Source organism: Uranotaenia lowii, chromosome 2, assembly GCF_029784155.1.
Source record: "Uranotaenia lowii strain MFRU-FL chromosome 2, ASM2978415v1, whole genome shotgun sequence".
Classification (NCBI taxonomy): domain Eukaryota; kingdom Metazoa; phylum Arthropoda; class Insecta; order Diptera; family Culicidae; genus Uranotaenia; species Uranotaenia lowii.
In genome coordinates this window covers 23,841,460-23,859,836 of record NC_073692.1, presented here as the reverse complement: position 1 = coordinate 23,859,836, position 18,377 = coordinate 23,841,460, and the positions used below count along the sequence as shown (strand labels likewise).

The 18,377-nt window shown below is 35.3% G+C and overlaps 1 protein-coding gene across 1 annotated transcript; it reads left to right on the top strand.

Annotated features, from left to right (window-relative positions):
- The first annotated feature begins 1,602 nt into the window (after window positions 1-1,602).
- On the top strand, window positions 1,603-12,071 carry LOC129746350 (armadillo repeat-containing protein gudu). Its single transcript, XM_055739968.1, has 5 exons — window positions 1,603-2,432; window positions 10,332-10,680; window positions 10,735-11,241; window positions 11,304-11,699; window positions 11,765-12,071. The coding sequence occupies exons 1-5, from the start codon at window positions 1,780-1,782 to the stop codon at window positions 11,897-11,899; spliced, it is 2,040 nt and encodes a 679-aa protein (XP_055595943.1). The 5' UTR covers window positions 1,603-1,779; the 3' UTR covers window positions 11,900-12,071.
- Window positions 12,072-18,377: the final 6,306 nt, after the last annotated feature.

Below are 18,377 nucleotides of genomic sequence, written 5' to 3'. Positions count from 1 at the left end.
TTTGTCATTTTTGTCATTTTTGTCATTTTTGTCATTTTTGTCATTTTTGTCATTTTTGTCATTTTTGTCATTTTTGTCATTTTTGTCATTTTTGTTATTTTTGTTATTTTTGCCATTTTTGTCATTTTTGTCATTTTTTATAATCAGTTAAAACGTTTTTTGTTTCCAATATCGATTTTTGGAGCCATTTTAAACTATCGAGTTGTTCAAAAAATGGCTCAATTTTCATAGTTGTTAGGTATTTTAAGTTTAATTTGGTTCATATCGTTGCTTATTGCAAAGGTGGCCAATCCCATTTCGTTTCATAATAAACTCATAAGAAAATGTTCACTAGTGTTGGGAAAATGTTGTACACTTATAGCACATTTTGAAAATTTTACCATGCACAAATGTTTTCAAGATCTTGGCCAGGGACGGGATTATGTCATAGTCATGAGCCAAAAATTGCGACTAGTGACCCATTTTTTCCCTCACATGTCGTTAGTTTAGGATTTTTTCGAAATGAAAGCATGCTATGAATGATTATTTTGGAAAAGAAAGATTTTTCCATTATTGATCATTGAGATCTACAACATTTCGGTCATGACATGATGGTTAAAACTGGTCATGACATAGATCACCAGTGCAATTTTTGGCTGCTTCGTTTGTCAAGCAAATTTTCAATATGCTGTAGTATGACAAACGGTAACTAGTAATAGTATGTATGTATGTATATATGTATGTATGCATGTATGTCTGTCTGCATGGTTCCCCCATCGGTAGCAAGGTCCTGTCTATGGCTGTGTGGCTTGTCCTTCGAATTTCTTCTAGGTCTTCCACGGTCCGATGGTTCGTCGAAGGAAGGCATCCAACCCTCAGAAGCTTACAATGGCCGGCAACCCGTGCCGCTTGCAATAGTCTCTTCAGATTAGCCCCAGATGCATTCCCTAATATTTTATTATTTTTTCAATGAAACACATCTTACCTGTCGGCAACTTATGGGATTCGAACCCAAAAGTTTTTCTTGCCGATACCGGGAATCGATCCCGGACACATGCACCAGCCTATCCACTAGACCGCATGAGGGCTATGACAAAAGCAATAGTATAAAATAAATGAAAATATAGATAAGTGTTTGCTGCGTTTTTTTAAAGATTCCATTAGGTTCCCAAATTTCATTCATTGCTCACAATTTTCATACGTGACATTTATTTACCTCACGTGAATATGAATGGTATTTTCATTCACATGATAGGAATATTTCTGTCATGACATGATCCATGACTGATCATATTTTCTTGGGTATAGTGATCCAAAATGAATTTCGCTGTCCATATGAATGAATGAAAATTTTCAAGCCTGATCTTGGCAGTCTTATTTTTTACAGTACTGTTTCCATTTCAGCCATATTTGATAGAAATACTGCTTTTTTGCTTTTCAGCATGCGGAAACAGAACACGTGTTGTAAAAAACTTTAAGGCCGCAGATTTTGAAAATGTTTTTGCATGGTAAAGTTTTCAAAATGTGCTACAAGTGTCAAAATTTCAACCACTTTTTCCCAACACGAGTGAACTTGCTCTAACAAGTGAAACATAACTGAACAACAGCAACCTTCGGCTTTAATCAATGAGTGCCCAAAGGCGGTTTGAAAAATAAACAACAACAACGAGGCTGTCGCACGTTAGCAACGGTTAAACTTTGGTCTGGCCGTATTGATCCAACACCTTCGAGTGGAAAAGTCAACTTCATTCTTTCGTCGTCTTTTCGTTTCCGCGGTTCTAATTTAACAATTCCCAAGAAATGTCCTCAACAACCGGAGGTCGTCGTCCCGGGAATCGTGGAGGAAAATCTACACGTGGACAGCGAGGTGCCAACGCTAGGAAAACATCTCTTCCCGGAGGACTTTCTTCGACCAGAGACAAGCTGTTTGCCAAGCAGGAAAGTGAAGAATCCGAATCGACCGATGCCGTTTCCTCGTCGGATGAAGAAGAGCGCTGGAAGGAGTCCAACCTGTCCCAGGATGTTCCCTCGGAGTACTGGCACATCCAGAAGTTGGTCAAGTATATGAAGGCGGGAAACCAGACGGCCACCATCGTCGCCCTTTGCTGTCTCAAAGATCACGACCTCACAACACAGATGAACCAAAGGGCGATTCAGGATTGCGGCGGGCTGGAAGTGCTCGTTAATCTGCTCGAGAGTAACGATCTCAAATGCCGACTGGGAGCGCTGACGGTCCTGTCGGAGATATCGTCCAATTTGGACATCCGTCGTTCGATTGTTGATCTCGGGGGTATTCCGCTGTTGGTGCAAATCCTGTCCGAGCCGGGTCGGGACCTGAAAGTGATGGCCGCCGAAACATTGGCACACGTGGCCAAGGTTCGGCTGGCCCGGAAACTGGTACGCAAATGCGGCGGCGTGCCGAGGCTGGTGGATTTGCTGGACGTGGGCATCAAGTAAGCGCTGTTAATCCTTTTCAATCTATTCTAACTTCTTCTGTGAGCTTTTAAACCGAATCAGAGTCTCTTCATTTTTCTAGTTCAGCCACTGACAGAAAAAAAAACCGCCCTTTGCTTAATCTAAAAAATGCCAATGTTGCAGTTCCTCTAAATCTTTTCGAATTTATTTTTTTAACCCTCATCCACATTGTAGTTTGCGGAGTCGAGTTTCTTGTGAATATATAGTGCAAAGAAGATTCAGGTGTTTGAATAGTCGGAGAAATGTAGATTGAAAAAAAATTCAAATAACATAGCCACTTTATAAATTTCTCAGAGCATCTGTCTCCTATTTTGATAAAATAAGAAATATGTCAAACTACTTTAGCTTTCTCATCCATTGTTCAAAATTTTTCTACAGTGACTGAAACAATTTTGGAGATTAATCGATTTAAAAGTACCGGATTTAAACCTCTATTTTTACAATTTTTCAGGTTAGCTTCTAGCTTCAGCTCTCTTATCCCTTAGGTGAAATTGTTCTTAGAGCTTGTAATAGCGAGTCACAGGCTTTTTTCGAAGCAGGTTTTCCGTTTTTTTTTCGACCTTGAGTAACATAAAATCGAATTGGATAGTTGAATTTTTTTTTCGGGGATTTTCATCCCATTGGATGATTCATCCCATCGTAAGTATTGTAAAAACAGTAAATTGGTTTAGTTAGACTATTGATTGTATTGTATGTATGTGGATGATGTATCGATAGCAAGGTTCAGGCGATGTCTGTGTGGCTGGGCCTTGCCAGATCCACGGATTTCTCCATAGATCTACGGATTTTGAACACTTCTACGGATCTACGGACCTTTGCTCGAAATCTACGGGTGTTCAACCTTTCCTACGGATTCTCTACGGTTTATCAAAAAATTATAGGAATTCTGAGGATAAACGAAAATGTATCTGACGATCAGAAGAAAGGTCATCGAGTTTCATTTTGCCAAAATCAGAACATTCTTTGTTTTTCGTCAAACGTACCGATATAAGCGGTTTGCAATCTGGCAACGCTGCTTCTTATTGCTTTTTTGGCTTCCACGGCCGATGGATTCTTCGAGAGAAGGCATCCAACCCTCAGAAACCTAAAATGGTTGGCAATCCACTCCGCTCTGAAAACACACATTACCTGTCGACAATCTTATAGAATTCGAACCTTAAAGTTTCTTACAATACCGGGGATCGAACTGAGTACGCCTGGGTTACCAGACTCGCGCTAGCCAATCCGCTAGACAACAACAACACTTATCAGAAATCACATTGACGTTGATCCGTATCAAATATTCAACTCCTACCATTGTTTCTATTTTCTTGTTAAAAAGCTCGATCTTGTACTTTTGTGCTCCTGGTGGTCGGAATTTTGTCTGCTTCACGTATGTATTTTTGACATTCCGCACATCGACTGTACTTTATAAACAATCAGTTATATTCAGTGCTGATAAATATCGTTCACTATCGTCCGACCTTAACATGGTAGCCTATGTCAATATCATCTCTATAACACTCCTGTCACCAACGAAACGGTCATAGCATTCAATTTTTCTGTCATACTGTTGTTGACAGAAATTTTAGTTGCATGACATTCGACCGCGATACATTTCGTTTGGTAGACGCGTTTGTTATTTTTGTTGTTTTGTTGAAGCGTCTGGATCCCAATTGCTCGCACTGATCACAGAAAAAGAAACGTGCCCAAAATCATCGAATAAATAATTGTATCAATTGCAAACAAATTTATGCTCCAGGTTCGTATCGATTAAATACAAATCTAAACTTATGATTTACACTTATTCTTTTAGCTATGTTTAAAATCCATGAGGGCCAAAAATTACCGTGCTGAAGGAAAAAAAATTCTAGATCTTGAATAGATAGAGCCTATGCAATAATCAAAGGTTCCATCCCCAGCCCGAATCGGTCTCCCGAATGGTCTCCAGAACGTCATCACAACACAACCAGTCAATGAAAGGTGCTTTTCGCTAACTGCCAACCATGGTCTAAATGTACCCACGGACGTTCTCGGTTCAGGCACTTCGCAGGATCCCACGACCACACCAAGTTCTGAGCTAGATCAACGCCGGTTCTATCGGTCTACCCACCAACCGTGTTGTAGGTATCATCACACCACGCAAGTAAATCAATCATGCAAACCTTGGGACGACTACCACCGGAGACCCGGCAGCCAACTTTACATACATGGTCATCGACCAGCTCCAAATCCCATCATTGTTTGTCGGAAAGCAATCCGAATAAAGAAGTTGCTAATTCCCCTTATTCCTGACCCACCATTTCTTAAAAATGTAATCTGTATATTATTAAAAATATTTACGTCATTACGTTATAACACGTCCGAATCATATTGTACATTTTGGCTTAAGTTCCATTTGTTGATAGTTTCCCTTCAAGAAGTTTCCAACTCTTAGCAGCTAGTGATGCCGACCATGTGTTAACGAGAGACTTAGCTAGCCTACGTTCCGTTCAAAAATTCACGCTAAAACTCGAATATAAAAAAAAAACAATTTGTATTTATAAACAATCATGTCCATCGCTGGTATGTGTAGATTTTTTTTGTCATTTTTCCAAAAGCAAACTAAATATATTATTTTTTTTAACATAGGATGTTATGATGACAGAGGGCAAAACAAAATAACCATCACGTTGGTTCAGATGTCACTCAATTTAAAATGTCGCGATATCCTGCCATCTGTGGCGGTGATATGATACATGTGTTGCATGACAGTGATACTTCAGATATATCAATATCGCATGACTTTGGCTACTTGATGGTAACCATTTACCTGCCCTGGTTATATTATATGGAAGTTATATGGAAAACCCATTGTGATCTGCAGCTAGGCTTTAGGTAAACAGCTTAAATTGTTCAGAAATACCGTTTGACTAGTTGCCAAACGGTATAGGGAAACATTGATGACGATTCGGAAGCCTCAAGCCAATCGTCGGAGTGGAACTGTCGACCGGGAACTGCGTTGTAAGATTTTGAAGATTATTACGAGGAATCTTTCAGGCTGTGATTTGGCCATATAAATTAACTCGTATCGAGCTACCAAACAACCAAATCGGACCATAAAAAAATTGTTTGGTCAAAATCCGTGCTCGGAAGCTATACGACCAGGTGCTGACCAAGTTCGACGGGAAACATTTGATGGACGATGTAACCCATGTCAAGGCTGACTTGGGGAACATCCCAGGTCAAAAATATTACTTGGCAAAAGCTTGGGGAGATGTTTCAGCCAAATTAAAAATTTGTTTTTGCTGATAAATTTTTACGAAAATTTATGATTTGGCAAGGGCATTTGCAGTTGTGGCAAAAAAATCGAAAGTTTTCGTTACAATGACGTCGGAGCTATACCAAAAACAGTGCACGGAGAAAAAAGACAAAAGTTGTTCGAATTGTTCAGCTATTTATATAATCATCAAAGGGTAGATGATTTTATCGCATTTTATGATAAATGAAAAAGATTGAACTGCTGATTGACCTTATGTTATGAACTATAAATATTTTAAATTCAACTATAATTGTATGATTGATACAACTTTAAATATGATAGATTCAACTACTGCAATATGATACTCAAGAACTATTTATTTATTTATTTTTTTATTTACATAGTATTCCGTCTCACGACATAACTTGACGAACATAATTTCTAAAATTCACTCGGTCCATGGCAACCGTTCTCAAATTTCTCGGGCACCCCACGTACTCAAGAACTAATTGGATTCAATTACAAACTGTTTATCTTGATTCAACTAAGAATGTGAAATATTTAACTACAAACTGCTGATAAACCTGCTGCAGATTCAAATATAATAGTTTCATTGATTTTAACTGTAAATATGATAGATGACACGACGGAGCGACTTGTTCGACTAGGAGTGTACGAGGGTGATGGACGATGAGAATGCCGCGCGGGCTGAAGTAATAGAGCTGCTGCATCGTTCCCAAAAAACGCGAAAGTTCTATCAGAAACGCATCCCGTAAAGGCTTGCTGCCGCAAGCCGAAATGTGCCGGGATATAGACGAAGGCATCTTGACGAACAATCAAATCTAAAAGTGGAAGCAGCATTTCGATGAACATCCGAACGCCGTACATGGGTTATATGCCCCATCAACAAGAAGAGCGGACTGTGAAAACTACCAAACGATAAAAAAAAATACTCCTAAAATACCGTAAATACCAAGTCCCCACGCATCATCTATTCATCGACTTTAAAGCCGCATACGATACGATCAACCGATCGTGAAGATCATGGACGAGAACGGCTTTCGCCAGAAAGCTGACAAGACTGATCAAGGTGACGATGGATGGAACGCAGTGCTGTGTGCGGAATTCGTGAATTGTCGAGTTCATTCGAATCACGCTGGACATCGAGATTCGGGAACGTAAGTAAGAGATGGATTGGGCACACGCTGCGAAGAGATGAAAATGAGATTTGCAGAGAGGCGCTTGACTGGAATCCAGATGGGCATCGAAGAAGAGGCAGGCCCAGAAGCTCGTAGCGGCGTAGTCTAGCCGCTGAAATCCGCACAGTTGACGAGAACCTTGGCTGGCAGCAAGTGAAGACTCTGGCTCCGGATCGTCAGCAGGGGAGATCTTTTATCTCAGCTCTATACGTCGGTCAATCGGCGCCGGACCCTTAGGTAGGTAGGTAAAAAGGTTCGAATCACGCAGGAGCAACGCAACGAGCGGTGGGCGAAATGCGGTGCACGATTTTCAACAGATCCACTTAACTGCTTTGCCGATAACATTAATATAGTCGGCAGATCCTCTGTGGCGGTGGAGGAGATCTATCGCAAACAGAAACGCGAAGTAGGAAGGATAGGGTTGGTGATTAATACGTCTATGATAAAGTATATGCTGGCCTGCAGATCCGAGCACGAGGTAACGATCGATGGCGACAAGGTGGAGATAATCGAAGACTATGTCTATTTCGGCTCACTGGTGACCGCAGACCGTGACACAAGCCTTGAGATCTGGCGGCGAGTTATCAGTGGAAGTCGTGCGTACTATGGACTCCACAAGCAACTGCGGTCGAGGAGATTTAGTCCTCGCACGAAATGTGACCTGTATATGACGCTTTTTAGACCGGTTGTTCTCTACGGACACGAGACATGGATATTGCTCGAAGAGGACCGGGGTAGACTCGGAGTATTCGAGCGACGAGTGTTAAGAACTATCTTTGGCGGCGTGCAGAAGAACGGAGTGTGGAGGCGAGGGATGAACCAGGAGCTCGCGCGACTCTACGACGAACCAAGTATTCAGAGGGTGGTGAAGGCTGGCCGGAAACGCTGGGCAGGACATGTTGCGAGAATGTGTTCTGTACGAATCCGGTAGGAACGAGACGAGCAGAGGCGCAACGAGCGAGGTGATTAGACCAAGTGGAGCGTGATCTGGCGAATGTGGTATGTCCGAGAAATTGTCATGGACCGAGTGAGTTTTAGGAACTATGTTCGTCAAGTTATGTTGCGAGACGGAATACTACGAAAATAAAAAATGATAGATGGAACTTCAATTGTATGATTTATTCTACGCATTCAACTATAAATATTAAAAAATCAACCACTGGTTGATGTTTTCATACCCCTACAGTTTTATCCACTATATCTTGAGTTGGCCCCATGAAATCAATCATAAAATATAATTGAGTCTATCATATCTATAGTTAAATCATCTATGCCCTTATAATTGAATGTACTATTCTTATTATTGATTGCAGAAGATCAATCATACGATTATAGTTAAATCTATTGAATTTATTGTTGAATGCATAACATCAATAATACATATATAGTTGAATGTATTATGTATATTAGACTGGCCCATATCAAAAAACATACTTATATTCTACGCGGCACCCCCTAGGTTGATGCCTTTAGGTGAAAAAATGACTTTCTGAAAGTTTCAGGTCATTTGGCAGAAGCACGAGCGGGCGCAAAGGACTTGAAATTTGTATGAAGATTTTCGGAAAAATGTATGAAAAATCGCCATACCTTCACTCTTTGTGTTCTAAAATATGTTCCCAGTATGCTAGAAAGCTCAGAATTTCAGGAATTGTAGTTCAAATAATGACAAACAAGTTTGTAGAAGATTGTGACGCGATACGAGTTAATTGTGATGAGTTATTTGCAATTAAATGTGTAATTGTCGCATTTCTATGATATAACGTGAACTATGGGCTAATAATCGCACTTATTTGATTGCATCGTCACACAATGAAAATAAAAAATACAAATTTGTGTCCCGGCAAAGTTGTAGCTTATTTTATAACAAATAGTTGCAACTATGCCGAGGACACAAATTTTCTATCTGTTATCTCAGTGTGTTACAATGCGATAAAGTTAGTACCGTAAACTGGGGGAACTTTGATCTGCGGGGTAACTTTGATCAACATAAAATTTATGCAGATAATCATCATTAACTAAGTTGAAAGTTTAAATATCTGAAAACTGTTTACTACGTTTGAAAGCCTATAGATTGAGTTACAAATGAGCCCAATTTGGTTTTTATTAGAAGATTTTTTATGTTGCTTAAAATATAATTTTAAAATCTTAAAATATATGGTTTTCTAAAGGCTCACAAACAAACATCTCTCCTGATCAAATTTAAGTATGTAGGAGCAAATGGGCTGTTTAATGTGAAAGTTCACCGCTTTTCTTGGTTAAGGTTAAGTTTAAGTGTTATTTTTATAGTCATTTGATGATAATTTTTGGATGTTAAAAAAAATGGTCATTTTCCACGAAAAAACCTGTATAGAAAAAATTACTACAAACAAACCCTATCAAATTGTTAAATTTGAAGAAAAAAAAGAACATGGGAACAGAACGAGGACTTAGGGAATTGCATGAAGGTAAAATTTTATTTGTTTTTGAAGATAAAAAAAAATTAGAAATGTTTATATTTTTTGCCTCTAAATGTATGCAACAACATTGTCCATCTTTCGAGTTTATTTGTTTTTGAAAGAAAACGTTGAAAAATTCAATTGAGTCCGAACAAAAATTTTTGTTATCGATGTTTTGAGCCTTCTGTGCTGAATGGCATAAAAACAAAAAAATTGAAGATGTTGAGATACATAAAAACCATAGTGATCAAAGATACCCCGAAACTTGAAATCTGGTGTTGTAACAAACATTTAATTATAACTACAAATGTCGTTTGAGTTTACTGCAATCAATGATCATGTTTAATACTCCTCACCTCAGTAAGGGTTTTAAAGCTTTAAGGTATTACGAAAAAGCAACCCATTTCAAAATATTCAAAAATGAATGAAAAAAGTGATCAAAGTTCCCCCAGTTTACGGTACTAATTTTTATGAAGAGACTAATAATCCACCTATATACCGTTCATGATATTTCGATGAAATGCGAAAAAAATCACACATTCATTTGCAAATAACTCCTCACAGTCAACTCGTATCGCGTCACAATCTTCTACAAACTTGTTTGACATTATTTGAACTACAATTCCTGAAATTCTGAGCTTTCCAGCATACTGGGAACATATTTAAGAAAACAAAGAGTGAAAGTATGTCGTTTTTTCATACATTTTGCTGAAAATCTCCATACAAATTTCAAGTCCTTTGCGCCAGCTCGTGCTTCTGCCAAATGACCTGAAACTTTCAGAAAGTCATTTTTTCACATAAAGGCACCAATCTAGGGGGTGCCGCGTTGAAAACAATGTTGTAAAAATCACCCCATACAAATTTGGGCCAGTCTAATGTATATGTAGTATTGAATACACCAAATACAAATAGATAATCAGAATCACTCAGAAATATGACCAGGAAGTTCATATCACAACATGCATTACAGCTAATCTTGTGTAGTTTTCGGCTAGATTTTTTGAGCTATTACAATTATTGCAGCGTGCTCCGTTCGCAGCGGGACCAGCTGACCGAGGACGAGCGGGAGATGTTGGACACGGCCCGGGCCGGAGCTCGTGCCCTCTGGTCCCTGTCCGAGTCGCGCCACAACAAGGAGCTAATGTGCAAGGGAGGCATCGTACCGCTGATGGGACGCTTGCTCAAGAGTGTCCATACCGATATCGTTGTTCCGACGATGGGTACCATCCAGCAGTGTGCCTCACAGGCCAGCTACCAGCTCGCGATCACCACCGAGGGGATGATAGTCGATATCGTGTCGCATCTGAACTCGGACAACCTGGATCTGAAGCGGCAGTGCAGTTCCGCTATTTTCAAGTGCGCCAGTGATAAGGTAAGATGTTTTAGTTTTTAGTGTTTGCGCTTTGGTTGAGTTGTTCGCTTTCAGACGGCCAGCGATATGGTGCGAGAGTCTGGAGGTTTGGAACCACTGGTTGCGATCGCCAAGGATAAATCCGTCCGGGACAACAAGTCGCTTCTGGCAGCGGCCACCGGTGCATTGTGGAAGTGCGCTGCCAGTGAAGCCAATGTCAAGAAACTGGACCAGTTGAAAACGGTCCAAGTGTTGGTACAGCTGCTGAACGATGAAAGTGAAGATGTGCTGACCAATGCAGTTGGAGCGATTTCAGAATGTGTCAAGTTTCAAAACAACCGCGATGTTTTGCGTACTTGTGGCGGAATACCGTTGCTGGTCAATTTGCTGAACATGACCCATGCTCCGCTGCTGGAAAACATTGCCAAAACGCTGAAAGAATGTGCGTTGGATCCGGAAAGCATGATCATCATGGAGGAGCTAGATGCTATCCGATTGATTTGGTCATTGCTCAAGAATTCCAATCCTAAGGTACAAGCTCACGCTGCTTGGGCCCTTTGCCCTTGTATCGAAAACGCTAAGGTGAGGAATGATAACAGCTTTAAAAAAAATATATAAAAAAACATTAATACTACCGTTCACAGGATTCCGGAGAACTGGTGCGAAGTTTCGTGGGTGCACTGGAGTTGGTTGTGGGTCTGCTGAATTCCCGAGATAACTTCGTACTGTCGGCGGTTTGTGCGGCCATTGCGACCATTGCAAAGGATCGGGAAAACCTATCGGTTTTGTCGGATCACAAGGTGATCCCGATGTTGGCCCACCTCGTTTACACCACGGACGATCTGTTGAGGGAGAATTTGGCGGCCGCCATCGCCAGCTGTGCCCCGTACTCTTTCAACACTCAGGAGCTGGGCCGATTGAGAACCGTTACACCCATCGTCGGATACATGGTTAGCAACAACCCTCGGGTTCATCGAACCACGGCCATGGCTCTGCAGAAACTCTCGGAAGATCCTCAGAATTGCATCACGATGCATCAGGTATTTGGTCGACTTAGATTATCTCAACCGTTGGTTTTCATGAACTCTTTTTTTTTTATTTTCAGAGCGGCGTGGTTCCATTTCTACTGGAAACTGTCGGCTCTAAGGATCGTGAGTTGCAGGAGGCTTCCGCAGGTTGTTTGCAGAACATTCGGAAATTGGCCCTCAGAGCGGAGGAAATGGAATTTCGTGGAGAGTAACAGTCTAAATTATTGTCTTTCTGTGTTTGTTGATATAAATATGTTTTGAGGTTTTCCAAAACACCTTTAAACTTTGCTGTTATTCACGAGGAGAAACTTCTGGGAAAGGAATTTTTTAAAGTTGAAAAAGTTTAAGGTCCGTTAATTATTGAAATTTTCCGTAAAATTAATAGAGAGAAAATGATATATTTTTGAAACAATAGATTAAATCCAAATTTGGAACCATTTTCTTGTTTCTAAATCTTGAATCTGAATCTTGAATCTTGAATCTGGATCATGAATCTGAGTCTTGAGTCTGAATCTTGAATCTGAATCTTAAATCTGAATCTTGAATCTGAATCTTGAATCTGAATCTTGAATCTGAATCTTGAATCTGAATCTTGAATCTGAATCTTGAATCTGAATCTTGAATCTGAATCTTGAATCTGAATCTTGAATCTGAATCTTGAATCTGAATCTTGAATCTGAATCTTGAATCTGAATCTTGAATCTGAATCTTGAATCTGAATCTTGAATCTGAATCTTGAATCTGAATCTTGAATCTGAATCTTGAATCTGAATCTTGAATCTGAATTTTGAATCTGCGAAAAGCGACCATGTTCTGCCTGTGCAAAATGTCAGCTAATTCGGACTTAATTTAGGGCTGCTTCAAAGCGCTCATAGTTTCGCATTTTTGATCCTCAAATATCAGCTCAAGGTGAACAAAGGAGAATAAAAGAATTTTACTCAAACACTATTTTAAATATTAGGATCATCAAGAAATAAAATAAAATAAAATACGATTTTTCCATTTTTTTCATACTTTAATTGTTGCAAATTTGTAACTTTATGAAACGAAGAGTTAACTTTGATGCCATGTGACTTTAAACTGCATAAAACGTCGAATGCTAATAATATTTTTAAATTTGTGATTTTTAAGAGCAATTGCGTAAGAAAACTGACTTTGGATAATAATTTGAAATTTGAAATTAAACTAACAAACGAAATTATAAGTCTGCGATTTCTCGCAATTGTAATTCCTCATCGAAACAGTCAGCTTGTTTATTTTATCTTGATTGTAAGACTTTTTCACGAACTGAATCTGAATTTTAAATATTTATTCTGAGTCTTAATTCTGATTCAAAATTTAAGTTTTACTTTTTTTTTCTGAATCTCAATACCATTTCTGAAAGTAAAAAAATGATTTCTGGATCTTTAATTTCATTAAGTTTAAGCTTCTATTTAATTTCTGATGTTTTCTGAATTTGTTACTTCATTCATTTATTTTTAAACCGACTTGCGGATCTGAATTTAAATTGCGATTTATAATGATAAATCTGTTCTGATTTTCAAATTCTGGATCGTCATTACAAAGATTTGTATGGTTTGAATTCTGCATTAGAATTGGGTTAAAGAATTCCGAATGTGAATATGAAGCAAAAACTCAGTAAAATTTTTAATTTTTCTTCATTTTTTCTAATTCGGAATTTTTCTATCGTTATATTGAAAAATTCATAAAAGATTAATCAAAACTAACAAAAAATGCAAAACCAAATTAAAACGACGATTTCAAAACAGTTATTGATTTTCATTTTCCAATGATGATATCTTGCCTATTTTCTGAAAATAATTCGGATCAAAAATAAAAAAAAAACAGAAATATAATTGATTACAAATTCCAATTGATAATATCAACCTCTGAACTCTCAAATTTTTGTCATTTTTGACATTTTTGTAATTTTTGTCATTTTTGTAATTTTTGTAATTTTGGTAATTTTTGTTATTTTTGTCATTTTTGTCATTTTAGTAATTTTAGTAAATTTTGTAATTTTTGTAATTTTTGTAATTTTTGTAATTTTTGTAATTTTTGTAATTTTTGTAATTTTTGTAATTTTTGTAATTTTTATAATTTTTGTAATTTTTGTAATTTTTGTAACTTTTGTAATTTTTGCAATCTTTGTAATTTTTGTCATTTTTGTAATTTTTGTAATTTTTGTTCTTTTTGTCATTTTTGTCATTTTGTAATTTTTGTATTTTCTGTCATTTTTGTAATTTTTGTACATTTTGTAATTTAAGTAATTTAAGTAATTTATGTTATTTTTGGCATTTTTTTCATTTTTGTCATTTTTGTCATTTTTTGTCATTTTTGTCATTTTTGTCATTTTTGTCATTTTTGTCATTTTTGTCATTTTTGTCATTTTTGTCATTTTTGTCATTTTTGTCATTTTTGTCATTTTTGTCATTTTTGTCATTTTTGTCATTTTTGTCATTTTTGTCATTTTTGTCATTTTTGTCATTTTTGTCATTTTTGTCATTTTTGTCATTTTTGTCATTTTTGTCATTTTTGTCATTTTTGTCATTTTTGTCATTTTTGTCATTTTTGTCATTTTTGTCATTTTTGTCATTTTTGTCATTTTTGTCATTTTTGTCATTTTTGTCATTTTTGTCATTTTTGTCATTTTTGTCATTTTTGTCATTTTTGTCATTTTTGTCATTTTTGTCATTTTTTGTCATTTTTGTCATTTTTGTCATTTTTGTCATTTTTGTCATTTTTGTCATTTTTGTCATTTTTGTCATTTTTGTCATTTTTGTCATTTTTGTCATTTTTGTCATTTTTGTCATTTTTGTCATTTTTGTCATTTTTGTCATTTTTGTCATTTTTGTCATTTTTGTCATTTTTGTCATTTTTGTCATTTTTGTCATTTTTGTCATTTTTGTCATTTTTGTCATTTTTGTCATTTTTGTCATTTTTGTCATTTTTGTCATTTTTGTCATTTTTGTCATTTTTGTCATTTTTGTCATTTTTGTCATTTTTGTCATTTTTGTCATTTTTGTCATTTTTGTCATTTTTGTCATTTTTGTCATTTTTGTCATTTTTGTCATTTTTGTCATTTTTGTCATTTTTGTCATTTTTGTCATTTTTGTCATTTTTGTCATTTTTGTCATTTTTGTCATTTTTGTCATTTTTGTCATTTTTGTCATTTTTGTCATTTTTGTCATTTTTGTCATTTTTGTCATTTTTGTCATTTTTGTCATTTTTGTCATTTTTGTCATTTTTGTCATTTTTGTCATTTTTGTCATTTTTGTCATTTTTGTCATTTTTGTCATTTTTGTCATTTTTGTCATTTTTGTCATTTTTGTCATTTCTGTCATTTTTGTCATTTCTGTCATTTTTGTCATTTTTGTCATTTTTGTCATTTTTGTCATTTTTGTCATTTTTGTCATTTTTGTCATTTTTGTCATTTTTGTCATTTTTGTCATTTTTGTCATTTTTGTCATTTTTGTCATTTTTGTCATTTTTGTCATTTTTGTCATTTTTGTCATTTTTGTCATTTTTGTCATTTTTGTCATTTTTGTCATTTTTGTCATTTTTGTCATTTTTGTCATTTTTGTCATTTTTTGTCATTTTTGTCATTTTTGTCATTTTGTCATTTTTGTCATTTTTGTCATTTTTGTCATTTTTGTCATTTTTGTCATTTTTGTCATTTTGTCATTTTTGTCATTTTTTGTCATTTTTGTCATTTTTGTCATTTTTGTCATTTTTGTCATTTTTGTCATTTTTGTCATTTTTGTCATTTTTGTCATTTTTGTCATTTTTGTCATTTTTGTCATTTTTGTCATTTTTGTCATTTTGTCATTTTTGTCATTTTTGTCATTTTTGTTCATTTTTGTCATTTTTGTCATTTTTGTCATTTTTGTCATTTTGTCATTTTTGTCATTTTTGTCATTTTTGTCATTTTTGTCATTTTTTGTCATTTTTGTCATTTTTGTCATTTTTGTCATTTTTGTCATTTTTGTCATTTTTGTCATTTTTGTCATTTTGTCATTTTTGTCATTTTTGTCATTTTTGTCATTTTTTGTCATTTTTGTCATTTTTGTCATTTTTGTCATTTTGTCATTTTTGTCATTTTTGTCATTTTTGTCATTTTGTCATTTTTGTCATTTTTGTCATTTTGTCATTTTTGTCATTTTTGTCATTTTTGTCATTTTTGTCATTTTTGTCATTTTTGTCATTTTTGTCATTTTTGTCATTTTTGTCATTTTGTCATTTTTGTCATTTTGTCATTTTTGTCATTTTTGTCATTTTTGTCATTTTTGTCATTTTTGTCATTTTTGTCATTTTTGTCATTTTTTGTCATTTTTGTCATTTTTGTCATTTTTGTCATTTTTGTCATTTTTTGTCATTTTTGTCATTTTTGTCATTTTTGTCATTTTTGTCATTTTTGTCATTTTGTCATTTTTGTCATTTTTGTCATTTTTGTCATTTTTGTCATTTTTGTCATTTTTTGTCGTTTTGTCATTTTTGTCATTTTTGTCATTTTTGTCATTTTTGTCATTTTTGTCATTTTGTCATTTTTGTCATTTTTGTCATTTTTGTCATTTTGTCATTTTTGTCATTTTTGTCATTTTTGTCATTTTTGTCATTTTTGTCATTTTTGTCATTTTTGTCATTTTTGTCATTTTTGTCATTTTTGTCATTTTTGTCATTTTTGTCATTTTTGTCATTTTTGTCATTCTTGTCATTTTTGTCATTTTTGTCATTTTTGTCATTTTTGTCATTTTTGTCATTTTTGTCATTTTTTGTCATTTTTGTCCATTTTTGTCATTTTTGTCATTTTTGTCATTTTTGTCATTTTTGTCATTTTTGTCATTTTTGTCATTTTTGTCATTTTTGTCATTTTTGTCATTTTTGTCATTTTTGTCATTTTTGTCATTTTTGTCATTTTTGTCATTTTTGTCATTTTTGTCATTTTTGTCATTTTTGTCATTTTTGTCATTTTTGTCATTTTTGTCATTCTCTCACAATCCAACTATCAATCAAAAATTCGCATTCCATGCTAGGCACACCTTTCGGTCAGTTGATTTATAAAATTATGAACATAAAAACATTTTTGTAAGGAAACAGCTTGCTGATTCTAAATTTTGATACATCCTCATGAATTCATTTTTTTTTAATTTTTTACGTGTAATCTTCAATTCAAATAAAATAAAAAAAAAAATAAAATTCAAAAATTTTGAGAAAATTTCAGCCCTTCAACTGTTTTAAAATTATATTTTTGAAAAGTGAACTTTTTTTAAAGATCGCGTTTATAAAATATTCATTCAACAACTTATATTTATGTATTGCTTGGTGCCTGGTGCAAAAGAATTGAATGGTTTAATTTGACTATCAAACTACAAAAGTTTTCTTTTATGGATTCAATGCTGTCGGACGGTGAATTGCTGTCGATCTTTATGATATTATTGGTTAACTCTGGTTCTTATAATGAATTATTACTTGGAACAAAAACTGTTTCCAATACAATACAATTTCGAATGCCACATCCATCACAGCTTCAGAAACCTAAATTTAAAATCCGAAGAAGGAAAAATTAACGCTACTTTTCAATGGAGACGCATGGTTTTTGTTTGGCATTTCCGAAAGTTCGCTGTCCAACTCCGACAGAGTTAGCTTTCCGTCTAAAGTTGATTTGAGCTTTTTTTTAGTACCAACTGTTTCCGCTAGAGCGCTAGGTTTAATGTTAGACTGGTACGAAGCGAGTCACTTGCTTGATTTTTCTGTGTTTAAGGGTTCGTATTCTCTCGTTTTTTTTTTTATTTTCCCGATATCTTTTTACAGAACCTAATTAAGGGGGGGGTAGGGTCTAACACTTTCAAAAAATCGATTTTTTTTATTTTTTTATTTTCTTATTGTAAAACATTTCAAGAATGTTGTGTCAAATTTTCAAGTCAATTGAAGCAAAACTGTAGAAGTTATAGGCCTTTATCTCCTCCTATCTAATACTGCAAGAAAGCAAGAGCAGAAACTTCAAACGCGTTTTTCTCGAAAGCACATTTTTAAAGCCCGTGGACATCGTCATTTGAAAACTACTTATCCGATTCTTTTCAAATTTGGAACATATTTTCTACATATAAAATACCAGACCCCAACGTTTTTCTTTTTTGATTTTTTTACTTTGGGGAGAATTTACAGGTGAAAAATGGCGGATTTTTAAGTGAAAAATCGTAGTTTTTACTTCAAACAGCCACAAAAATTTCATAAAAATATTTTTAAGTTAAACAAAAACGTTGGGGTCTAGAAAAACATCTATTAAAAATATTTTGCACTGATTTTTTGATTTCAGATGATTCTGTGCTGAGATACAGTGTCCACCGCAAATCCTGTTTTCTAAAAGGCATCCTCGAAAATGCTCCGTCGCCGGCTCATTTTTCAATATTTTTCTACGAAAAAATTACTAAATGTTCTTTTAACAATTCTTTGTATAATGCAAAAAATTTGAATACATTTGTTTGAACGATAGCTCTAGAAAAAAATCGTGAAAATGGTGTTTTTTTATACCCGTTAGACCCTACCCCCCCCTTAAGACAAGGATAGTTCGAGTTTTTTTTTCTTTTTAACATTTTTTTGCCAAATAATGCAGGTATATCTTTCATATACTTTAAAGATTCTACCATTTTTGTAAGTATTTGAAAAATTGTTTTCATCTAAGATCTTCAA

Excerpts from the sequence above, each read along its gene's own strand:
- LOC129746350 (XM_055739968.1), top strand. The coding sequence starts at position 1,780 with ATGTCCTCAACAACCGGAGGTCGTCGTCCCGGGAATCGTGGAGGAAAA. Across the intron at positions 11,242-11,303 it reads CTTGTATCGAAAACGCTAAG|GATTCCGGAGAACTGGTGCG; the intron begins GTGAGGAATGAT and ends TACCGTTCACAG. Across the intron at positions 11,700-11,764 it reads ATTGCATCACGATGCATCAG|AGCGGCGTGGTTCCATTTCT; the intron begins GTATTTGGTCGA and ends TTTTATTTTCAG.